The sequence below is a fragment of the Pituophis catenifer genome, unplaced genomic scaffold (genome assembly GCF_029215685.1).
Source record: "Pituophis catenifer annectens isolate HBS135680 unplaced genomic scaffold, rPitCat1.0.hap2 SCAF_2, whole genome shotgun sequence".
Classification (NCBI taxonomy): domain Eukaryota; kingdom Metazoa; phylum Chordata; class Lepidosauria; order Squamata; family Colubridae; genus Pituophis; species Pituophis catenifer.
The window spans coordinates 225094587-225121445 of NW_027256882.1; the positions used below are offsets into that span (position 1 = coordinate 225094587).

At 37.2% G+C, this 26859-nt stretch overlaps 1 protein-coding gene across 1 annotated transcript in view; it reads right to left on the reverse strand.

Moving 5' to 3' along the window:
• Window positions 1–26461, reverse strand: part of SLC1A1 (solute carrier family 1 member 1) — a 41009-nt gene extending 14548 nt beyond the window's left edge. Inside the window, exons 1-2 of the mRNA XM_070935565.1 lie at window positions 26362–26461; window positions 16279–16419 (exon numbers count right to left, since the gene is read on the reverse strand). Coding sequence (XP_070791666.1) covers window positions 16279–16419; window positions 26362–26461 — 241 coding nt within the window. The remainder of the gene's footprint in view (window positions 1–16278; window positions 16420–26361) is intronic.
• Between the last annotated feature and the right edge of the window lie 398 nt (window positions 26462–26859).

A 26859-nucleotide genomic window follows, 5' to 3' on the forward strand; every position in this document is an offset into this window, starting at 1 on the left:
CTGTTTTCAGGGCAGCCCTGCAGGCCAGATCTAAGCACCCCGCAGGCTGGATCTGCCCTGCGGGCCTTGAGTTTGACACCCTTGGGCTAGATTTAAGGCTTAATCAGGTAAACAGTTTGTAAACAGATGAACAGTCTCTAGTTTCTGTTATAGGTAGTCTAACCTCTAGTTTAAGGTCATACTGAAAACACATGCAGGGGTGAGGAAAAAAAGTTTTTTCTTTTGTATTCTTGATTTTTTTCATAAACTATGTAGTTAGAGCAAAGGTCCAAGTATACTCTACAAAAAAAGCTGTGCAATAGTTTCATGGCTCATTATGAATATGGCAGCCGAAATAAAATTTCTCTCTGTGATAGAATATTAGGAGAGCTGCTATTCTCTTTTGGATCATAGAGGCAATATTGGTGAATTGGGCACTATTACTAAGGATTTTCAAGTATCTTACATACTCGGCTATTTCACTTGCTCAGTTATTTGGCTCTCTATATACCATTTGTGGATAATTGGTACTCTTATAGAAAATCATAACTTTCATTTTTTTGATAATTTATGACATTGTAATTCCCTACAAAACTGAGCCAAGATTCTGAGGAACTTCCTGAAGCTGATTTGGTTTAGTGAAAGATTATAGCAATATCTACATGAAGTAACAGCTGCTCACATGTCAACTTTGTATCTGCAAATCAAGCTCCTATAAGTGTTTTGTCAAGGGATTTAGATAAATGATAAACAAAATAATGCCAAGATATATTCTTGCTTCACTCTCTTTGCAGGTGTAATTAAATTGGCAGTCTTCTATGTAACATTGGTCCCTAAAACTGGTTTTGTTCTACAAATGATACATTAGTAACATCAGATGTTGGTCAATGGTAGGATTTTTAAGAATATCCCTATGAAGGATTTGGAAATTAAATAGAAGATCATTCTGAAAACAGGGATTCCTAAACTTACACTGCCATTATACCTGCCTTTAGTGTAATCTTAATGTATATACCAGTGATGGCTAGCCTTTTTGCCGTCGCATGCCAAAAGCGGGGGGAGTGCGGGGAGGAGGGTTGTGCACATATGTGCCCACACCCATACTTCAATGTGCTACATCCCACCATGCATGTACACATACCCCCCCGCGCGCTCTCCCCGCTTTTGGCACATGATGGCATGTGGGCCCAGTAGGCCTGTTTTTTGCCCTCCCCAGGCTCCAGAGCGGAAGTGAGGAAAGGGTCATTTCTGGCCTCCCCAGGCTCCAAGAAAGCTTCTGGAGCCTGGGGAGAGCAAAAAACGGGCCTTCCCAATCCCCCCGGAGGCCCTACGAAGGCCGGAAATAGCTTGTTTCCCAGCTTCTGGTGGGCCCAGAAGACCCGAAAATCAGCTGGCTGGAGTGCGCATGTGTGCAGGAGCTGAGCTAGGGCAATGCTCGCATGCCCACTGATATGGCTTTGTGTGCCATCTGTGGCACGTGTGCCATAGGTTTGCCATCACGGGTATATACCTTCTCCTAAAAAAACACCACCACCAAAATGAATAATGAAAACAAGGGAAACTTGGGGAAAGATGGATTTGTTGTAACAATATAAATAAAAGGTGGGTATACCCACAGTTTGGGAAACCTGTTCTAAAGTCTAAAAAAAGGAAAATTATCACATTTCTGACTACTGAAAGGCAAGAACTGTTATGGTGATTCCACAGCAGAACATCCTTTCCACATCAATATGAGCTACTATGATGTCCCAAGTCATCTTGCAATCTGATCAGCTTGGATTAGTAGGTTGGGTAAAAATTTCAAGATAATTTTTTTCAGTACAATTTTTTTTCAGACACATTAAAATCTGGAAGCAAAAAAGGTAGACGGCTCAAAACTATCTATATTTGCAATTGTTCTCCATGGCTGGTAGACAAATCTATCATTTAAAGCATTAAGGCTCCACCTCTATACTGTAGATGACAGAACGATGATATAGGTTTATTATGGGAGAAAAGCCACAGCAAAGCTTTGTGAACTATACAAATTTCAAGGGCATAGCCATAAAAGTGGCTGTAAAACTTCCAGACTCTTGAAATAATATATTATGCATAATTCTTTTCAGCGCGTAGCATACTCAGTAGAAGGTAATTAGAGTCTCCTTGCCAGCTAGCATTTTGTGGCTGAACATGAGGACAGAATGTCAAGAAATTATATATTTATTAATTAATAATTAATTAATTAATATTTTCTGACTTACTTATTCACATCCTCAGTGAACACCAGTGAACAGTGATAAGCTTGCAGAAGCTGAAGCAGATGGAAGAAAGGCCAGGAAGAGGCCCAGAGACAGGGATGCCAAATCAGGCCTAGGACCATCTAATAGGAACTCCAAAATGGCCAAATTGCTGGATTTGGCAGGGACAGCCATCAGCGGCCTAGCAGGAGACACCACCAAAGGCATCTTGTGGTAGTAAGTAGTACAGTCACTGAGGATCAGTGGCAGAACAGTAGGGACACAACTGGCCTTACCGAAAGGGCCCCATGGTTGAAGCCCATCAAAGAAGCCTGGCAACAAAGGCTATCAGAGAGGTTACAGTGGAAATGACCAACCAAAAAAAGTTTGTAGATTGAGTTCAGCTGTCACCTTCAAGACATACTCAAACTAGCTAGGATGACTTCCTTGGCAATGGAAGAGGAACAATAAGGAACAAAGCAGTATACCACAAGAGGAGATATTTGCATAGTAGAGCTTATACCTGGCCTTGTAGGTCCAGGAGGCCTTGTTAAGCTTTTAAATATGCCAAGAGTAAATCCTGCAGGCTCATGGAGGGACCAGAGTTTGGGATAGTCAGTGTACCCTCAAACCTCTAAAAAGCAATTCAAGTAAGGATTATGCTGATAACCTATAATCAATTTGTCAATTTGCCTTATGTCAAACCTATAGACATAATCCCAAAATGTGACTATAGAAGTTCCAGTCTCACATTTCTCCTTTTTTTTTCCCCCCAGGAAGATTTGACTTGTCAAAATAGTGTAGAATTTCCAAAGCTGCACTGTCAGTTCTACCTCTGAGGATCTTGCAAGAAAGTCATTGTCACAATGGAGAACTAATTTTTGTATTTCGGAAAGGAAAGGTTCCTTGAATTCCCGGGGTACTACAGCAATCAAAACTGAGATCCTTAATCAGAAAAGTAACTTGATAAACAATATGGGTTTGGAAATCCAATGCTTTACCATCTCACTATAGTGCTCTGGCCAAACCAAGCCTTCCCAAAAAAATTTCAACAAGAAGATTTATCTGCTGCTTGACAGCAGACAAAAGTTAAGGGCATTGCTTAACTGACCTATTCATAATGTATTTGTAATCTCCATCCCATCTAATCGTGCCACTGGGCTTTAACACTGGAACAACTGGAATGGCACAACCAGATTTCTGTAACTTGCTGAAGGATCTTGTTTATTAAGTTGCTTTTCCACCATCTCAGCAGGGAAGACTACTCCCAGTTATACCTGGGCATCACAGAGGTGGTGATATTTATTTGTTAATCCTACTCCATCTGATGAGATTAGAACAGCTCCATTATAAATGAGTTATTATCTTCCAGGGTGTTGGATCCTTGTGTATTGATAGATAACATCAGAATAAAATGAAGCTTCAGTCCTGCAGTTCATCACATGTTTTAGTGTTGTATGAAGGAGGGGCTTCATGACCTGATCAGATCAAAAACCTGAGTCTAACATAGAGAAGGAAGGACAATTCCTAGTCAGGCTACTGAGTTTGTTTCCCTCCCTCATAGGAACCCCAGGAAGTAGTCTGACAGAACAGAGCAGAAGAGTAACTATTTCACATAGAGCTACTTGCATTTATTTATTCAAGACAATCCACCCTCTAACATTGAAGAGAGATTCATTGCTCCTACTAACTAGCTAGAATCTCAAAATGTAGCTTGGATCTGAATAACAAGGCTAAGCAGAACAATGCCTCATTCCCATTGTGATTGTAAGTTGAGAGCTATCTGTACTGTCATATTTATGGTATATAATTATTCTTCTATTACTTTTTCAAGTGTATAGATTTTTATATGTATTCCTATAGGTAGCAACTTTTTCAAGTAACAAAGTTCATAAAATAATTAAATTAAAATAGCCAAAATCTTACTCACAAGTTTCATGCCTCAATGCCAATTTATAATTATATAATTTGCAATAGCAGCTAGAGATGTTGCAAGATCTCAGTATGTCACTGCTATAGAACAAAACTCTAACAGATTAAATCAGTGCAAATCTTCTAATTCCATTACCAAGAAATGCTCATACTACTGGTTATAAATCTGCTTAGAAGTGCAGCTGTTTTTGAACTATTGCTGCAGTATGTTTCCTTCCCAACCTGGACTGCACACACAAGCACCATTGCAAATATATTATTTTAGTAGCATTTCTTTCAAGAATAGCTAAAATTTATGTTTTACTTTCACGTTTTTCTTTTTTAATCTTTAGTTGTACAAATGCTGATTTATGGCACTCTTCTTTTATGTTACAAACTATATTACACAAGAAAGTTGGAGACTATCATATCTTACTTCTATCTTCCAAACCAAGATCAACTGGATTATATTTGAATCGTATGGAGGCACTTTTCCAGTTTAGTTTAATGTGGGGTTTCTGTTAGGTTTCTATCAACAACCTAGAACTGGAAGAAGGCAGAAGTAGGCTTTGAAAAGTGCAATTATCTGCTAAGTAGGTTTATTGCAAAAACCATCACAGCCGTCACAGAAGATTTCCAGAGACTGCTAGGCAGCAAATGCAAACCCTATTTATAATAAAAGCAAGATGTAAATTTTTCTACATGTTTGTATTGTCCCCTGGGGTAATGGGTTTGAAGCTACTATCTTTTAAGGAATGGACAGATTTCACCTGTCCCTTGTTTTGCTAACAAATTATCCTAATTCCAGGTTGTTTGTATCTGAAATTGTGAGGGTGGCCCTCAGAGTTTCTTCTATACAACAGAAGCAAGTTAAGTTGAATCTTCAATGCTATATGCTCTATACTACATTACTGGCCAGTGCATTAGTATATTGATTTACAGAGCCAGGCATTAATATTTCAGCATTTTAAAAGCCTCATTTAATTCACAAAACCTAAGGTTGAATTTATTAAGGCTGACCACTGAAAATTAAGAATTAATTGAGCACACTTCAATTGTGCATAATATGAGGTAGTAAGATAATGTTACTTTGAATATTTTTTCTTCATGAGAACTTTCTACCCACTTCTCAAATCAAGATTTTACTTTTTCATGTTGAAATGTATGTCTTTTAGGCAAGTTTGAAATTAAATTTAGCTGCTTTCAGAAATTAAGCACTGATCAAATGTGAAAGTCCTGGCTGCATATGAATCAGCCCTCTTTTTTCTTTCTCAGAAAGTTTAGCAAAAGCAGAACAGCTGGGAATTTGATAGAATTCAGTTCTTTGTTGATTCCATTTCAGCCCACACAATAAATTGACTATTAAACAGAACCAGTAAAAAAACAGGTCTGTTTTACTTGTTCTGCTACTACAATATTTGATGATCCAATCATAAAGCTTTTCTCTATAGAAATTGATTTCATATTGCATAGTTGGCCAGTTATCAGGGCAGATATAGCAGTTGTGACATTTGCTTTAAATCAAGAGTCCTTAACTAGTTGTGTTACTTTTTTTGTCCATGTGACCAGAGATGGGTTTCAGCAGGTTCTGACCAGTTCTGGAGAACCGGTAGCAGAAATTTTGAGTAGTTCGGAGAACCGGTAGGAAAAATTCTGACTGGCTCTGCCCCCATCTATTCTCTGCCTCCCAAGTCCCAGCTGATTGGGAGGAAATGGGGATTCTGCAGTATCATTCCCCTGGAGTGGGTTGGGAATGGAGACTTTACAGTATCCTTTCCCTGCCACGCCCACCAAGCCACACCATGCTCAAGCCACACCCACAGAACCGGTAGTAAAAAAATTAGAATCCCACCACTGCACTTGACTATTACTTAACCAAACCACATATGTGATGCTCATATATGATCTTATTCATAGATGTTTGTCCTCCAAATCTGTAAGAGAGTTCATTGTGCTACTTCAGAATATGTTAATTCTCAGTAAAGAAAAGCCACTGATACAGCGTGAATCAACTCTTAATTGGGAATTATCATCCTATTCCACATTAAGGTCTGACCCATATACTTTAACAAATAAGAATATGGATCTACATTTTTTTTTTTTGCAATCTTAATGTAAATTGTTAGTTAGATGTGTAATTGCATCTAAGATATTACTCCTTTTTAAATAGAAATCTAATTTTTTAACATCTTTATTATGTTTTTAGACACAAGCAATACATTATGCTGAAAATATCATTGAGAGGCTGGTTCCTCGTTAACAACTTTTTCTTTTCTTGAATGCACAAAAGGGAGCTACAATAAATCTTTAAAAATACTGTGGTGACATTAAAGATTTATATCTTTAATAATATTCTAAGGAGAATAGAGAACAAAAATATAAAGACAACAAACAAATTATGGAGGGAAGAGTTTCTGTTTATCCCTTGTTAAGAACAAGCATTCTATAATCCTTGAAACCTTTCTTTATAGACTTGAAGAATTGATGGCAATTTTTCACTATTTTAAATTAGGAAACATTTTAAACAGTAGCACAAGTCCTACAATAGATCTAACATCATTTTAGAAACTGAAAAATCCTACCACTTTCTTCAAGTGGGAAAAAAAAATATTTCCACCCAATTTTCATCATTAATATGGCCTTCAGATTCCCTTCCAAATTTAAGGCAGGTTACTTGAGGGACTGTCTCTTCCCAATTACATCTAACCATCCATCAGGTCCAGCAGGAGAGGCATTTGGTGGGTCTTGTCTGGAAAAGAATTCAATATAATGGGCCCTAGAAGACGAGCCTTTTGTGCCACCATCTGGAACATTGTCCCTCCAAAAGTCAGGCTAGTCACAATATTTTTGGCCTTCCAGATAGCATTCAAAATGTGATGTTTTTCAGCCCGAATGGGGATCCTCTGGTAATAGGGAGCCTAGTGTTGGCTACATTTTATGTAATATTTTTCTACTTGCAAACTTATTTTATTTGTGTTTATTGTTTCAATTGTTTTTAACTGGCTTTGTGGAATTTTTTAAACTCTGGATTTTATTGCATGCCACCCAGACTTACTTTGTGTAAAATGGGCAACCCAGGAGATAGAAGAAGAGAAAAAAACGGAGAAGATAACAAAATACAAAACTCTGTAAATAAAAGAAAACAAAGGTAGTATCAATAGTACTAGGCTCCTTGGGTGCAATCTCAGAACACCATCGGCATTGACAAATTCACCAAAAGTCAACTGCAAAAGATGGCTTTACTTGAAACAGTTTACATCCTGCAACAATATCTGCAACACCATCAAACACCATCCACATCGGCCTATCTCAGGTCTTTGGGAAGGACTTGATAGCTGGACAAAAAGATTAAATCCAGTCTAAGCAACTGTGACCAACCAAAATAATTACTTTACCCAGGCATGATTCACATGTGGAATTGTCCTGCAGTGAGTTGTCACTTGGCAAGTTGGCCACGGCAAGATGGCCACTGTGAGATGGCTCTGGTGAGTTGTTCTAGACTCATGATTGGAGGCTCTAAATATAAGCATCAGGAGCTTGAACTGTGTTCTGTCCTAATAGGGAATCATTAATGAGCTCTGTAATGTACAAAGCAAAATATGGCATGGAAACTACATAATAGTTTGAACAGCCATGTTCCTGACTATGGTGTGAAGACAGACAAAAGAATTGGAAACATCTGTCAGGAAATTATTCCTGTAATATAAGGATGAAAAAGAAAACATGCACCAGTAACACCAGTTTCCTTGGACCTCCTCCAAATACTCATCAAATGAAAATGTGCAAAACATGCTGTAAAATCAATAAATAGGTACAGCTGATATCAACCAAAATCCCAATAATGTACTGTAAGGAGGGGAATCTGGAACAATATGGAAGCCATAGAAATAAATATAATGGAGAGTGGAAAAGATACACAATCTTTGTTTTATCCATACTGTATTTATCCTGTGGTGATAATGAGAGGACTTCTAAGATCAAAAACTAATAAAACATGACATCATGGCTGACCATGCAGTCATCAAGACCGACAGACTTGAGTATCATCAGCATAACAATGATATTGAAAACCCTGACCATGAACCATAGCACACCAGAGATGAGTATTCGGTTACTTAGCATCCAATACTGATCTCTCAGAGGACATTCTCTAGATTGTAATCTGCCATGTAAAGTTGGAAAAGAACAGCAAGACAAAACAAAATCGACCCAATGAAGTACTTGCCCAATGATGCCAAGAGATTGCAACCTAAATCAGTTGGGTATAGTGCCGTGATGGCAAACCTATGGCACGTGTGCCACAGTTGGCACATAGAGTCCTTTCTGTGGGCAAGCGAGCCGTCACTTAGCTCAGCTCCACCGTGCACATGCACCTCCTGTTGGCCAGCTGATTTTCGGGATGTGTGGGGGGCGGGGGAGGGCGGAGTGCCCCCCCACAGCCTGTTTCTGGGCCCAGGAGGCTACAGGGAGGCCTGCTAGGCCCAAAATGGGGGACGGGAGGTTGCGCGCACATGCACGGGGGCTGGGGGAGTATGGGGGTCATGCGCATATGTGCAGGGGGGCGCACGCATTGCATTATGGGTGCCGGCACTTGTGTACTTTTGGCACACGATGAGAAAAAGGTTAGCCATCATTGGTATAGTGGTTAAGGTAACCAGACTAGAAACTGGAAAACTTTTTGAGTTTTAGTCCTGCCTTAGATATGAAAGCCAGCTGGGTGACCTTGGCCCAATCATCTCTCAGCCCAACTCACCTCACAGGACTACTATTGTGGGGAAAATAAGAGGAAGAAGGAACAATAGGTATATCCACTACCTTGAGTTATTTACAAAAATAATAAAGATGGAATTTTAAAAAGTCTAAAAACCATACTGCCACTGGATACTGCCATTGACTCCATAATGAGCAAGTACTATCAGTATTCAGAATTTGAGAAAGTGTCTCTTAAGTTGAATGACCTGACTGATATGGACAGAGAAGACTATTTAAAGGCATGGGGTGGGCTTATAAAGTATAAGTCCAGAAAAAAAAATCAAGAAACATCATATCGATGAAATACATGCTCTGAGCAGTGAGAATAAATTTTGCTCAATTCTGGAAAAAAAAGATACAATTCCATCAATATCTGATTGGGAATTTAAATTTGGAGAATACATAAGCAATGGCAGTATATACTATTCTATTCTATTCAGAATAGAAGTTTAACAAAATTTAAACAACAATGGTTCCCATGTATACAGTACATCATACAGCATGGAAATACAAACATTTACAGTCTGGCTTCTAAGGGGGGGGAAAATATTTAAATATTGCAAATTAGCAGGAGCACAATGGAAGGGAAGGGAATTAGAAAGTGAATAGCCGCCTTCTCCTTTTTCCCTTGTATTTTAATTGCTGTCAAAATTGCTTTGTTCATCTCCCCCCCTTTTAAAATATTCACAAATAATGTTAAGTATCAATACAATGGAAGCTTTAATACTAAGTAATCAGTTTAAGATAGAAATCTTTATTGTACAACAACTACTTTGATGCAGTCTGCAGTGTCTTTTTTATTACATTCAGTTCTGGATGAAAAATCTAAATAATCATGCTCATTAAGAGTGACTTCAAGCTGTAATTAATATTAATAGTACTTTTCTCTATGTCCTCAGCCAGTACATATTTTCAGATGCCTTTGTAACCATCTAACCAGGATTCTTTGATCTTCACAACTGCAGACATTTATGGCAGAGAAGCCTGGCCCTCAAAATAAATTCATAACAAAGGACTATCCAGAATACTATGGTGCTACATAAGTAAACAAAGCAGCCAAAAAAGCCACAATAGTAGAATTTACAAAAAAGAAGAGACAGAATGAGATAAATTTGGCAATAAATAGAACTGTGAAGACAGTTCTAAAAGCTGAAAATGAGCCATGTGAGCATTCAACATAGTAATTGTGTAATACACCTATACGAATAGAAGAGAGAGAGAGAGAGAGAGAGAGAGAGAGAGAGAGAGAGAGACAGACAGACAGACAGACAGACAGACAGACAGACAGACAGACAGACAGACAGATAGACAGACTGATTACCCAGAGGACAAAAGTAAATCCAGGGAATGTGAAATAATTGAAGACAATGCTAAATCAAAGGAAGAAAAAAATTAGACCATACTTTTAAAGAACAGAACAAAACTCCTGTGCCATTGGTAAGGGATCAATACACATATTAAAATCCCCACAAAGGTGTGAAGGACAAATTAGTAAAAGAAATTCACACAGCCACGGAGATAACTCTTCCAGAAATAATTGTGAAATGGGCCCCGTTGATGATAAATAGAGGCCATCAGTAAAAGGGCCAGCTGGTGCCTCAAATTAGTACCAGTCTGAGTGAAAATAAAATAAAAGTTTCCAACAGCCAAGACTGAATGAAAAATCACAACCACCTTTTTCTTCCTACATGAGAAAGCTTGACTGCCATAGCTATTACCTGAAGCTCATTAGATAGCAAGAGTGACTGACTCATTTTTGCAAACTAAGTTTCAGTGACTAGTGCCAGAGAGATATAAATATTTATTTATATATCTCATAAGCACGTAAGACTTAAAAACAGTCATATTAATCATCAATGAATTCAATGTTCAATTCATTCAATTCAGCTCAACCAATCTCATTGTACATATGTTGTGCACTGAAAATAAAAATTTGAAATTAAGATGTTATGGTTGCCCATTTGCCAGGCAACCTGACAGCAAGCTTTTTGAAGGTGTCCTCTGGCTGACCTGAGGTGGACCTATTAAGAAACCTGGGGAGAAAAAAAGGGAAGTTGAGCCAGTTGGCTCTATTGGTTATAGGGTCAGGCTAGAAACATAGAGACCACAAGTTCTGGTCCCAGTTTAGGCACAGAGGCAGCCAGGTGACCTTGGACTACTCACTCAATCTCAGATTTTAGAAGCAGGCAATGACAAACCATTTCTGAAAACAAACTTGCCAAGAAAACTGCAGGGACTTGTTCAGGCAGTTGCTAGAAGACAACACTGACTCAAAGGTCTGTGTGATTTGTGACACACGAGATGGGGGGGAGGGAAGAGATAGGGAGAGAGGGGGGGAGGGAGAGGGGAGGAGGGAAAGAGAGAAAGGGAAGGAGGGAGGGAGGGAGGGAGAGGGAGAGATATGCTACTCCATCCCAGAAATACTGAGGAGCATACTTTTTCTTTTTACAGTATGACAATAGTAAAATAATTTAAGAAAAATGCAAACTAACCAATAGAAAGAAAAAAAACTACAACATAAAAACAAAGACTATGATTACTGAGGAATAATAAAAATAGAAACAAAACCCAGGGTGGAGGCTCCAACTCTTATACAAGATTTTCTTAAAAAGCCAAATTTGTACAGTTCTCCTAAAACTCAGCCGAGTGGGGGCTCATCTGATCTTGAGATAAACTATTCCAAAGAAGAGGGCTGTGACTGAAAATATTTGATTCCTTGGGTTCTTTATAAGGGTCCTTAGACAGTGTTTCTCAGCCCTGGCAACTTTAAGATGTATGGATCAGCTCCCAGAATTCCTAGCCAGCATGTTGCCTGAGTTGAATTCTACAATCTCAAAGTTGCTCAGGTTAAGAAACACTGACCTAAGAGAAGGGACTCAGAGTAAGCCTGTTCTAATCAATCTTATTGGACAGGCAGTTAGACACTGACATTAAAGTAATCTGCCCAAAACTTCAAAAGTGTATGGGTTTTAGACATATGCCAGGAAGTAGCATGGTTACTTCAGTTGATGGAAGTGACTCACAGCAAAAGGCTTTTGAATGTTTAACTATTTTACAATGGAGTTTTGATTAGACTCTGATTTTAACACTGTATCAAATGATGCTGTTTGGAAATTGTTAGTCCCAATATTAGCATTAAAATTATGTTATGCAAATCATAGATATAAAAAGGAAAGGAAAGGATTTCATAAAAATGAAAAAGTCAGTGTCTAAATGTGAGAAACTGAAGCTCAAATATTAATGAATCTGAAGAATTCTTTTTGTGTCTTTTGAACAATGAAAGTGGCTAGTAAACTATAATGAATTCTTCTAAGATTGTTTCCCCCCCTTTTTGTAAAAAAAAAAGAAAGAAAGAAAAATGTTTTTCCACAATAATTTTCCAAAATATTTATCTTTTAAAAACATCTAAAAACTAAATAATATGCATGGCAATGGCTGCATTAAATGACAGGATATATACACTTATCCACAAATATCCATACATACCCATTCCCTTCCCACATCCTGTTACTAGTAGAAGTAGGAAACCTGCAATCTTAGAAAATAATAGAGGAAAGCAATGAAGATGTGTCTGTAAACTTCTCATTTGCTGCTTAGGAGACCAGGAATTTTGAGCAGGATCACTGGGAAGACAGACCTTTTCCCAATGATCCTATTTAATAAGGCTTGTTTCATAGTTACATTAGCAAAGAAACAACAACACAATAACAACCTGCTCTGGCAAAAAAAGCAGTCAGGATTCCTTAAGTCATGAGTTGCCCACTGCTACTTTAGACAATGGCTACCTCCACACAACACTGACTCTATTCTTAACCTCTCCAAAGCAGTTTGAAGCTGCCATTGTGATTGTCTTCACCTCTGCCAACACTGGAATGTTGAAATCCAGGAAACATCATGTCCTCCCTCCATCTGATTGGCTTGGAAGTATATAAAAATCTTCCGTCAGTATTCACCCATTGACTTGCAAGGCTTCCTGGAGTAACAAAAATTCCCTCACCATCCCCTCCATAGAAACAGGGAAGTACTAAATTGTAACGCCCTGTCCCCACACCATTTTTACTACAGGCTTTATGTGTTTATCTGTGTTATTGCATGACGGCAAAACTCCTTGGCTGCAAATATTTTGTATGTTCACAGAAAGCTGAGGGCTGAGAGAGATTTGCAAGCACCCAACTGTAGAAACCTGGGGCCTATGTAAATGGGGGGAGGGGGGGAAGAGAAGGAAACAAGTCCAAAATTCTGTCCAGAACAATAAATGGGCATTTAGAATCAGGATAATGTCAACGTGATACTGGAAGATGAGCCTCCCGACACTCCCCCCACCCAGTTCAGAAAATATGGAACATGATACTGGAGTAACAAGCAAGTATGAGTAGTACTAATGGTTACAGTGCAGCTGGATCAAAGCCGAAAGGAAGCCCAGCTGCTGATGTGCCCAGAAGCAAAGGAAAGTGCAATGCTGCATTGGCACGTAACCATAAACTAAAGCAAACTTCAAGTTTTCACAGTAGAAATGTCAAGATTCAATACTGAAATAAATTAGTAAATAAATAAAAATATTCTAGTATTCAGCAAACTGGAATGGATTAAAATGGATCATTTCATAGCCTCAGCTCTTCTATTGCAGGCAAGAAAATCGCACAAGAAATGAAATACAAAAGGGTATCAAAATTAGTGCTCTGAAACAATCCCAGAAATGATACAATGGTTTCAAAATCTAATGTAAGCCAACCAATATCCCAATGCTTCAAATTCCAGAGGAATCAAAAATTGAATGTGCAGCTGGATTACAGTGAGTGATCTACACATCACTCCATCCCAAATGTAATACTAAACATTGTATAAATGTTAATTAATTCATGTAATGTTAATGATGGAAGTAAAATGGCATCAGAATAATGGGAAAAAAATATTCCTAATCTACAGAACAAAGAAGAGACAGATTAAATTTCCAAGAAAATTCAGTCTTTATAGCATATACCGTACCTTATTCCAATAGCTTAAAAGATAAATCTATACATGGACATCACTGGATGCACAATATCAACACTAAACTGACCATATACTCTGCAAACACAGTAGAAAAAACTCCATTCAGTCAGCAAGAACAGGAACTGGTGCTAATTGCAGCTCAGATCAAACTCGTTACAACTTCAGAAAAATGAATAAAATCATCAGACCAATAAGCTGCAACTTTAGCAATATTCTACATGATTATGTAGAGGTAAAGGTAAATTATAGATATAGTAGATTAGAATTGATAAATATGTGCCTGGAGTACTGCACGTTGTAACCACCATTCCTGTTGCCAAAAGATAAATATATTATCAAACATTCCTTCCAGTGCTGCCAATTAAAAGGTGCCAAAGTGGGTCAACATAAATATATTTCTAGAGACTTATATGTCAATATAAGTCTGTACTGAACTTTCTCTAGTTCCTACCCTGGCAATCTTGAATTAATAGACAGCTTTCTTCCATAACTCATGTTTATTTGAATGATTTAGTTTTAATATTTACAAAAAGGTAATGCAAATATTTTTCCAAGTAGTCATTGTTAATTAACTTCAGGCCTTAATACATGACTCTGTGATTTCCCAACTCTAGAATTACTAGAGTTCATGGCCTGAATCAATCTTGATGTATAGCTTTTTCTGCTTCGTTTTTTTTTCTTTCTAATGACAGCTTTATACTACATATGGCTTCCCCCCACCCAGATACAGTTCTTGTGGGATTAGTACCAATTACTATCCACTTATCAGTTGCGGAGTTAGAAATGACCTTAGAATTCACCTAATCCATGCCCCTGCTAAATGAAGGACTCCATCTTTGACAGATGGTCATTCTGCCTCTGAAGACCTCCAGCAAAGTAATTATGACTTCATGTGGCAACCTGTTCTGTTGCTGACATCTCATATGGACAGACAGTTCCTCCTGCTAGAAACTACTTAGTTTTAACTAAGTTAACCAACTGAATCCCAATAATATTTGTATTTTTTTAAATGGTGAGCTGCCAAGAGCCCTAATAGATTCTAGCAATTGCTAAATTGTATAATACCAACAATAACAATTCTCCTTCTATCTACTAGGATAATAGATAACCAGTCCACTCCCTCATCTATGTGATTAGCAATATATTGCAAGTCATATAATTTTGTAGCTATGTTACTCCTAATTTGCTTTTAATCACAAGGTTTATATATTGCCTTTTTTCTTTCTCTTACATCTGTGTTTTCATAAATTGAAATTTATTACATAGAATTTATTATCATCCTCCTTAAATAACAACAAAGTTGTAGGAGATATTCAGAATCCAGCAGGTCTAATATTTCAAGTCTAATAGTTCCTTGCTTTATGGTAAGTTCTAATTATTTTTTTAACTTCCATTTACTTCCATTCCATTGATGTGAAATTGTGCCACCAATCTTAAGCAATAGTGGATAAAAGAATCTCAAGGGCTACAAAAAACAAAAGCAGCCACTGGCTGTTGGCCCTGATGTTCTGGATTACTATCCCTCTTGTGGTTAGAGGTAAAATTAGGGGGAAGTTTAATGTACCGGGAATTTAAAATTAAAATCCTGGCACTTTCAGGCTGCAAGAAGCCATGTTATAATTTATCACACTGCAACCCCACTCCACTTCAGAAAGTGTTTTACTTGAAATCAATCCATTTAAAGTAAAAAAAATATACAATCTACTATTCATGTGAGACCAATAAAGACCCACCAAATTTATATACCCCTGCTTCATCTTCTCCATTTACCGATCAATTTTTTTCTTGCCTGGAAAGGAGGAAGTTAAACTGTGAATATAAGCCTTAATTGTTTAAACCTATTCTAACTTTGGAGTTCCTGGTTATTTTAGCAGAAATAGGATTATTCAGTGTGTGGGTGTATTTCTACCACTGAGTGTGTTCATATTTTGAGTATTTGGGGAAGAGAATTCAGATTTCATTCTACATTGAGTATTTATTTTCAACTGTTAACAGTCAAACTCCATTTCATTGAAAATATTAAAAGAGAGAGAAGAGACAAAGAGAGAAATAACGGTTCCTCAAGCATCCCATTCTCTTATAATGTGCTGTTTCTTTAACAAATTAACAAGATATATTAGAAACTTGTTTTAAAAATATCAGAAAAACAATAGTGCTGTGACTCAATTAGCAACATATTTTTTAAAAGGCAGAAATGTGTTTTTTAGACCTGCTGGATATTTAGATTTTGTTTGGATTGTTTAGGAATCATTTACTTCTCATTGAAAGTTCGATTTTTCTAATATTTTGCAATAACAAAATTCATCCTCACAAAGTTTGGTCAGTAAACTTGGTAAACTTTTGCTAAAGTCGATACAACACAGACTGAAACCAGTCTAAATATGTAATATTGTTTAACCTCTGTTAAGAAAAAGATCATTTTTCTTACCTGTTATCATGCTTGATATAATTAATGGCAATATGATGAGTTTGAGCATTCTCATCAGAACTTCTCCAGGAAATGCAAAGTAAAATTTGTCCAAGTTGGAGAGCTTTCCATATTCACGAACAGCAACTCCTAGTCCTATTCCTAAAATGTGAAATAAATTACAAAACAAGACATATTAATAAAAAGAGTCAAAGGAAACAAAGGATTGTTAAAGACTGTGTAACTTTGCCCCCTCCTTTTCCTACCTCAGCCTCAAACAGTCACAATATGGGGAAGCAACATTTGCTGCACAGATCATAACATCATATATGAAGAGCAATTTTTAATTAAGGTATATGACCTTACTATTATGTTTTAATACCTCCCTAGGCATTATGTCTGGAGAAATTAAATATATAAATGTTCAGTTTACTGAACTGTAAGATTAGCTTGATCATCATCAGGCAATGTCGGCTGATGGCGCCCAGGATGAGGGCGTTCTCTGTGGGTGCGCCGACCCTCTGGAATGGTTTACCCACCGGGCTCCGCACGGCCCCCGATCTCCGCTCCTTCCGTAGGGACCTGAAGACGTGGCTCTTTAAACAAATCGCCTGATCTGCTGGGAGTTTTTTAGTTTTTAGTTTTTCTAAGGGTTTTAATTGGAGTATTTTAATTAACTAAAATTAATTTATTATTTTATTGCGCGATGCTTTTTATTTTTCTGAGCTGCCCCAAGTCCTTCGGGAGAAGGGCAACATATAAATTTGATTAAATAAATAAATAAATAAATAAATAAATAAATAAATAAATAAATAAATAAATTTGTATTAACGAGTGTTATTTCCTGCCACCCATTTGGATTCTAACGTGTGGTAGAGATTAGAGGGTTTTGCTCAGAGCCTTTTGATAATTTAGTCATCAATATTAGTAGCCTGGGGGAGATGGAAGTAATGTTTTCCAAACTGCAGCGGCTGAGAGTTAAGGTTACCTTTAAATTACTGCTTTATCTCATAGTTTTCAGATTTTAAACTTAAGATTCCAATTGGTGTGTATGTAATGTATGTGTGTGATTATATGCATATATACTGTACAGACATAGATTAACTTAAAACATTTCTTATTTTACCTGGCTATTTTTAAAGAATATGATTTAATGTTAGCATGTTTTATTGAAGCATATTTTAATAGAGAAATAAAAGTTGTACTTATTTGTAGTGTCTCTTGCTGAAAATACATTGGCAGGAACTATGGGGCAGGTGTTAAGAATGGGCTCCTTACCATGGGGTTCATTAAAAAAGGATTACTTTTTTAGTAATTACTAAAGATTACTAAAATAGCTGGAGGCAGACAATATACTAAGCCAAAATGTATGTTTTTTTTAAATGTGGCTTCATCTGAAATCTCTGAAATTTACAGCAATGTATGTATAATGTAATGATTGGTGTAACCTTTTGTCTAATGTCCTATTTGGATCTATGGGATTCTTTTTTCTTTTTAACTCAGCCATTACATAATAACACACTTTGTCTTTATTATGAGTTGATCCAGCAAATTAAATTTAATCATAGATAATACTTGTACTGGTAACTTATTTTTGGTTTTAAAGGTACAGGATAGATGTATAAGACAAATATACAGTAGTTTCAATTCTGTAAAACTTTTTCTGGGAATTTTCTCTACTGATTTCCATAGTAGGTTCCTAAGTATATAAATTTGCCTAAAGTTAGATTAATTCAGGCACAATAAATTAAAATATTGCTATTGTTCTGATTTTTCCAACCATTATCTTAACAGATAGCTGAAACTCATTAAATGTAATTCTGTTTTAACAGTAAATTTAACTAAATGCTTATTCAACATCAACTATCTCTATATGGTGGAAACTACAATAGCTGAAAATAAATTTTGCAAAATGCCAAAATATGTTTTAGAAATCCCATTATGAACACAAAGGCATCACAAATTTCATTTCAGCTGCTTGACTTTTGATATATCATATATTTTCCTTAACTGTTTCAATTGTTTAAAGAGCTATAAATGTAAACTACTTTGTTAATATTTGCACTGAACTAGATAATAGTGACTTGGCTCTCTCTTAAATAGGAACATAAGAATAAGAATTTTGGGTTTATAAATAATTATCTTTTATTAAATACTTCTTTATCTAGTTGACTTTGTACTTCATGAAAAAAAAACTATACTTTTAATTCAGATTCTGAAAAAATGGTAAACTATGGTATTTAAGATATTTACTTCTTTATGATAATGTAAACAAATCAAAGTTTCATCATGTATATCATCACCCTGTTGATCATAAAACTAGATCTTAAAACTGATCTAATTAATTCAGCCTCCTCCTTCCAAATAGAATGTAATAAGGATATGAGTACAACTCTCCTCATTGTGTGATATTTTTCACCTTTTCCCTTTTGTATTTTCTAGCAACTTTCCTCTTTGCAAGAGAATTACCTGATAACAGGAAAGAATTCTAAGCAATTACTTGGTAAACCTTTGAAAAGATGAGAATTAAAGCAAGCTAAAATGAAAGAAATAAAACATTGACAATGCATGTATGATGTGGAAATATATTTAGAAATTATATCAAATGATTTAGCTTTTGTTTAAGTTTAGATTACTCATTTGATTTCTAGAAGAGGCACAAAGAATTTATTTTTCAGTATAAACCGAACAGCTATACTTTTGAGATTAGCATTATCTACCCGAACAGCCATAGAAATCTCATTTAATGTAACAACAAGGAGGAATAGAGACACCAAAGAAAATAATTGACATCTTGGTAGACAGCTGTAAAATGACTCAGATGAGTTTCGTATTACTCACATTCAACCGCACCCCATTTTTTGTATTTCATTACAATTTCTTTATCCCAATTTAGCTATGCTTTGATTTCCAAAGTTACAATTATCAAAGTTTCCACAATAACAAGGTGGATGAAGCATGGTGAATCCACAAGCATGTTGTAAACATGGGTCCCATCTGTGCATCATATGTAGTTGCCCCTTACACTCATTGTACAAAGGAGCATTAGGAAAATATGCTCTATTCACGATCCAACATTGTACAGATGGTCTTCAATTTACACGGTTAAAACGGTTCATTTAGTAAACATTCAGTTACAATGGCACTGAAAAAAGTTATTTATGATTGTTTTTCACACTTACAACCATTGCAGCATTCCCAAGGTCACATGGTCAAAATTCAGATGCTTGTCAACTGACTCATATTTATGACAGTTGCAATGTCTCCGGGTCACAAGATCACCTTTTGCAACCTTCTGACAAGCAAAGTCATTGGGGAAGCCAGTTGTCACTTAACAACTGTGTAAGTAACTTAATAACTGCAGTGATTCATTTAACAACTGTGGCAAGAAAGGTTGTAAAATGATGCAAAACTCACTTAACAACTGTCTTGCTTAGCAACATAGTTTTGGGCTCAATTGTGGTCGTAACTCAAGGACTAGCTGTATAAGACTATATGTAAAATAAACATCTTTCTGCTTTTTAGTATCTTCCTTCTGAATATATCATCTTATATTTGATAGTGTAGTTTGTTTTTCAGGAAGTCTATGAATGTATAATATATCTATTTTCTACTCTGCAATAAAATATTCCTGTTTTCTGTTCTCTTCCTTCTGTATTATTAGAGAAATGTCCCTTGAAACGTTGTAGTTCAATTCTATTAGGAGCACTGCATATACATCGTTGGAGAAGTACATTCAGCACACTATAGGTGAAAAGTTGCATATCATAGTTTGGAGTCAATGGGGATTTACCAGTGGCTGTTTTATTTCCAGGGCAAATTTAACAAAATCTGACTGGAGCTTGATATACAACCATTCGTTTAACAACTGTTCAAAGTTACAATGGCACTGAAAAAAGTGACTTATGATTGGTTCTTGAAGTTACAAACATTGCAGCATTGCCATGGTCACAGAATCAAAATTTGGGTGTTGGCAAATATTTACAACACTTGCCGCACCTTAGAGTCATGTGATCACTAACTGCACTATCCCATCTGGCTTCTGAAAAGCAGAAGTCAATGAAGGCAACTAGATTCTACATCATTCACTTAAAAACTGCAGTGATTTGCTTAACAATCATGGCAGAAAAGGTTATAAAATTGGGCATGACTTACTAAACAACCACCTTGCTTAACAATGGAAATTCTATCTAGTCCCAATTTTGAGGACTAGCTGTAAACTCTTTGTAGCAGACAGGAGATGAGTTGTGCAGAGGAGGGAGGTGCCTGGCTATCATCTGCCAATTTATCCTTTTGAAATCTACCATTACACTATATTTTGCAATGAAGTATTTTAAAAATCAAATGTATTCATAGATGTATCAGCAAATCCTTTGGAACTTAGCGAGACTGATAACGACACAAAGTTGCACATCAATGCACACTTAATATGCACCGTCTGCAGCTGGAAAACAGAATGTTCAACCAACTCTCTTTAAGCTGCTATTCACTAAGAAAATAAAGAATAAACCATGTTTTGAGTTTTAGTCTCAAAAATATTTGGTGAAATTGAAATTTGGCAGATTTACAGATTTCAAAATGAATTGAGTTACAAAAGGTTTAATATTGTAATTTGTAAAACTGAAGGTACACTACAGATAGTCTTCAATTTACAACTACAATGGAGCTCAAAATTTATGTTGCTAGGCGAGACAGTTTTTAAGTGAGTTTTGCTCCATTTTACAACCTTTCTTGCTAGAGTTATTAAGTGAATCACTGCAGTTGTTAAGATAATAACACGGTTGTTAAGTGAATCTGGCTTCCCTCATTGACTTTGTCAGAAGGTCACAAAAGGGAATTGTATGACTCAAGCATCATAAGTAGTCACCTCCATTGACTTTGCTTTTCAGAAACCAGCTGGAATAGTGTAAATTGAGGATTATCTGTATTTTATTATGACATGTGTTGTGACAGATTGCTTTAAATTATAAAAAAGCAAATATTCAAATACTTCTAGCATAGAAGGGCTTCATAATAACAATGCTTCAAAATACTGAACATTGTTTGTGTGTATATGCAATGCTATTGGTAACTCTTTTACCCTAAAAGAGCAAAGCTAAAACTATTCTTCATCAAACTATCAGGATAACAAAACCTTTAATAATAAGTCATCACACATCTACTCAGGTAAAATCCCCATTTAATAGAGCTTACTGAACTAATACATTTCTGTTTGAGAGAACCAACAGGAAATATAATGAAACTATGATACATGGCACCTTGATGTAATAGACTTTGCACATACCAAAACTCATATTTGTTGCAATTTGTGTCACTTCCCCAATGATGTAAATTGTCACAATTAGGTAAGTTGTATGTTCTTTCATAATGATATGATCACCCAGTTATTGCTGTAATGTCATACTTGCTGATTTACAGGACATTTGTTAATAACGGGAAATCATCTCTGCAATCGGTTCATTAAAACAAGGCTTCACTATATGAAAATAATGGTTATTTTGGTGATATTGGTTGTGGATGAAAAAATAGATATAAGGGAATAATTTTGCCAAAAAGGAGGCTGAAAAACAGATAAAGTACAGTGTGTGTGTGTGCGTGTATGTGCGTGTGTAAAATAGCTGCAAACAATTAATTCAAAAAGAGCAAGGAAAAAGCACATTTAAATGCAGGTGAAAAGTTTTAGAAGTGAGTGAAAGTAACTAAAACAAGAAACCTCCAATAGAATGAAGGAATGAAAACTAAATGTGTTGAAGTGATATAGGATAATGAAATGAAACAATGCTAGTGTTCTAGGTAAGGGAATGAGAACAATATGTCTAAGAACAAAACTGCTGAAACAGAAGCTATAAATGCCATGAGATTTTTTTTAAATGATAAGGCTGCAGGTGTAGCCTATATAGATGGCAAAAATGGATGTTACTTAGGAAAAGGCTGTATGATATTTAAGATACATGTGAAGTCTGAATCTGTGCCCAATAACTGATAGTTCACAGTAATTGTTCCACTACAAGGGAAAGGTAGCAAGAAGGAAAGAAACCAAAAACCAAGAAGGAATAATGTTTGGTGGCAGAATTATGACTACAGGTAGTCCTCGATTTATAACAATTCATTTAGTGATTGTTCAAAGTTACAACTTATGACCAGTTTTCACACTTACGACCGTTGTAGCATCCCCATAGTCATGTGAACAAAATTTGATGCTTAGTAGCTGACTTTTATTTATGACGGTTTTTGTATCCCAGGATCATGTGATCCCCTTTTGTGACTTTCTGACAAGCAAGTCAATGGGGAAGTCAGATTTATTTAACAACAGTTTGACTAATTTAAAAACTGTAGTGATTCATTTAACAACTGTGGCAAGAAACATTGTAAAATGGGGCAAGCTCACTTAATAAATGTTTCACTTAGTAACAGAAATCTTGGGCTCAATTGTGGTCGTAAATTGAGGACTACCTGTTTATAATTAGGGAAGTGTGAAATTAGGGAAGTCTGGTTTGGCTTTGTGCCAGATTATGACTGTGAAGGCCAGATTCTTCCTGTTTAACATCTTAGTAAAAAAAAATGATAAAGTGAATTATCATAAAGAGCTTGTATTAAAGAATGTTATTCATGACTCTGAAGTTGAATGTTGATGGTTGAAGATGAGGGCAACATATGATGGAAATAAAACATGAATGAAAATAAATTCCATGATAAGGAATTGGCTGAGTAATAATTTACAGGGAATGTTAAACAAATAATATGTAGTGAGCAATATGGATTTGAAATTAACATTAAAGATAAAAATAGCTGCATTAGACAGGGTAAATGAAGTTATATGTACCTGGTGAAAAACTAGAGCAATTTTTTTAATTTGTGTAAAACATTTAGTACAATTGGAAAAAGAGAGAAATTTTAAGCTATGCAAATACCAGTTTGTTGTGAGGAATCACTGTTTCATAACAGAAGTAAAAAGTGGTGTGAATAAAATTGTCCTTCTACCCACTTTCCTATATAATACTAAGAATTGAGTTTCTCAGGAAAAATGTGAAAATAAATTGAATACAATGAGAAGGGTTAGGTAAGAAGTATGTGTAGTAAAAGAAGCAGAATGAATAATAAATGAATGGGGATTGAATATAAACATTAGTGACCAGTATGAAAAATATACATTCGGGGGGTTTGGTTCTACAATGGGAATGAATGAAGGCCAACATGTAAAACAAAGAAGACCAAAAAGCTATCGTTGGATGGGGATAATGAGATACTCTGAAAGAGAGAAGGAAGAAATTTAAAGAACAAAAGGCAATGTATAAAGTAGTAACATGAAACAAAATTGGTTTGTAAGGGTCGAAAGCAGTGGTGAAATTCACATTTTTTTACTACCGGTTCTGTGGGCGTGGCTTGGTGGGCGTGGCAGGGGAAGGAATGCAAAATCTCCATTCCCACCCCACTCCAGGGGAAAGATACTGCAAAATCCCCATTCCCTTCTCACTCCTGGAGGAAGTATATTGCAAAATCTCCATTCCCACCCCACTCTGGGACCAGCCAGAGATGGTATTTGCCGGTTCTCCGAACTAGTCAAAATTCCCACTACCAGTTCTCCAGAACCTGTCAGAACCTGCTGGATGTCACCCCTGGTCGAAAGGTATGGATCAGTATAATGAATGGTGTCAGCATAAGGCAGATTTGGTATGTTTCTATTTCTTTCGCCACTTCATATGACATCATTATTTCATCTAATTATTTCTTTCTTTTTCTGCACTTTTCATAATGCTGCGTATCTTGAAATGAAGTCATATGATGGGTATGTATGTAATTAATGCCCCAATCCCAAAGCAGTGTCCTGCCTTTAAATCTGAACAGGTTTAATGGAATTTATAAACAGTAAGCAAAAGCTTTTTTATTATTATTTTATTCAGTTACTTAAAATTGAAAGGGATATAGTTTGCTTTGAGATACACACACACTTGGACTATTGAGAGAAATAATAACTGAACAAAAAAGTAACACTGAGAGGAAAAAATGGAAATGGAAGCATATTTTCTCTAGAATTTATTTGTTTCTAACCATTAAGATGTTCCAGCATTTAACTATAGATCAATATTTAATCTACATGTTTAATGGGTTAGGGTTAGGGTTAGGGTTAGGGTTATGGTTAGGGTTAGGGTTAATGCCAAGAAATGAGTTCAGTTATATGGGATATAAAATAATTATTTAATCAATCTTGGCAGGGAACAATAGTGAAGGGTTTTTATATTTTTGGGGAAATTTAAACTGAAATGAGTTATAGGGTATATTCAAAAACAAGCATCTATCTCTAGTATTCAGTCACACTGGAAAACCAGTTTCTGGCTTGAATAACATAGAAAGTGATAACATTGTTTTCAGGAATGGAAAGTAGATGAAAGTTGCGGTCACCTACATCCTTAAACAAGGTGGGAAAAGCATAGCAACCATGTTTTCCTGAAAGCTTTTCAACTTCTGTACCACCAGCAGCCATGTAATAAACCAATACAACACTCTGTGTTGTTAAACTAATTCAATACTGTATATTGAATCTCTCTGCATTTGTGAGGGTCTAATCACAATGGAGTACGTGTGCTGCCTCTGAGTTTCTGTATTCCTCCTGTTGTGTTGCATTAGTGGATGGTTCTGAATTTGCACACAACGCAGACTGCAAATTCTGTGTTCTGGGTCACATGACTGCAGGGGAGGAGGGAGCCTTAGAATGAACGGGGTGAAAAATATTCCACCTTGCTGCTTTACTGCATCTCCCATAAGGATACATTGGGGAATTTTTTCCCCCTTCAAACCCAGAGGCCCAGTTTCAAACTTGCTTGCTTTTGTTGACTTCATCTTCCATACCAAACTTGACAAACTTGGCATGCTGACAGGGGAATATTGAAGATTTGAAATCTATACATCCGAAAGTTGCCAAGATTGAAAAACATTGCAGAGAGACCATGCCGCTTTACCTATTTTCTTTTCAACATTTCTTTGGTTTGGAAAAAGTAGATATCTCAAGTCAAATTCCCAGTGGCTGGAAAAGGTCATTTGTTTGCTTGACAATAACATGGAAGTGGTTCATTACTGTCTACTTCTGTGATGTTTTTCCAAATGCTTATTGCCCTCCTTTCAAATAGGATCCAACCTGGCTATCTGAGACAGCCAACTCCACCCATGTTGCCGCTTGGATTTTTAAAGTCCTACTTGGGTATAAGTGCCACTAAACACAGAACAACCTGTTTCTAAATAAACACAGTTAATCTCTCACTGCTGACAACCCCTACATCTACTTAGAAACAGATTTCATCCAGTTTCACTTTAGGTTAGACAAGGCATTTGTAATAAAACATTCACTGAAGGGAACTGGAACCTTCATAATTTTGTCATTATCATGATCTACATGATAGAAGACTGGAGAAAAGCAGAAACATTTTAATGGAAAGGAAAGGAATGTTCATTTGGATAAATATACTCAATTAATTAACAGCAATGGGACCAGTCCTGTGAAAAGATGTAAGTTTATAAACTGAATCACACCTGACACCAAGGTAAACATGAAGCTGTGGAATTCCATGGGACCCAGTTCTAAATAGATACAGCTTTAGAATCATCTGGGCAGAATAGAAAGATTTTGCCATTTAAGTGCTGCGATTTCTTAATTTTAACAACTTTTACAGAGGGCGGTACTGAACCAGCCCTTCGATCCCGGCAGTATTTCACCTTACCAGCAATTTTAGATATTTAATGAAGGATTTAGAGTTTTGTCCACAATGGCAACAGGACTGATGAACTCTCCTTATAACGTAGTGCATACGATTGTGATGTCACCCGGGGCACCTTATTCCTCAGCCGGTCTAACCCTCCTCCCAGCCGGCTAATTTATCTTCCTCTGCTCCCAAGAGCATAGCCTTTCTTCGGGAGGAGTGCCAGAAGGAAACGGCAAGCCCGGGTAGTCTTTCAAGGAACCTTCCCAGTTTTTGCGCGATTTGCACACTGAACCACCTTTCTTGCGGGTCTCCATTGTCTTCTCCCACGAAACGCGGGCAGGGGGCGAGAGGAGACGAGCGCCACCGCCGCCCGCCCTTCCCTCCCCGAAAGGTTTCCCCCGCGACTCACCCAGAACCACGGCTAGGATGGTGCTGAGAAGCAGCCAGTTGTTCTTCAGGAACCGCTTGCAATCGCATCCCTCCTTCTTGCCCGGCGGTTCCTTCCCCATGGCGTCTCCGTTCAGTCGCTGCCGCCCAAGAGAGGCTGGGTCGGGAAGCTGGAGGGACACGGGCGGCCCGGAGGGATCTGGGAGGGCGGCGTGGGAAGGCAGGTGGAGAAGCGGAGGGACCGGCGAAGCGTCAACGGCAGCAAGGCTCCGGCTCAAGCTCTCCGGGCTGCCCTCGCGTTCCAGCGCGGCTCTGCCTGGGTGCGTGTCTGGGGGACGCGCGTGGGGGGGACGCCGAGGTTTCCGCCGTGCTCGCGGCGGCCGGGCGCGTTCGCAGCTCTGCGGGTCTCCTCCGCTTCTGCCGCTGCTGTCTGGGGCTGCTCGACGCAGAGGCGGAGAAGCGGCTCTGGTGCGCGCGCGCTCGCTCGCTGGCTCTCCTCTCTTTCTCCCCGTCTCTCGCC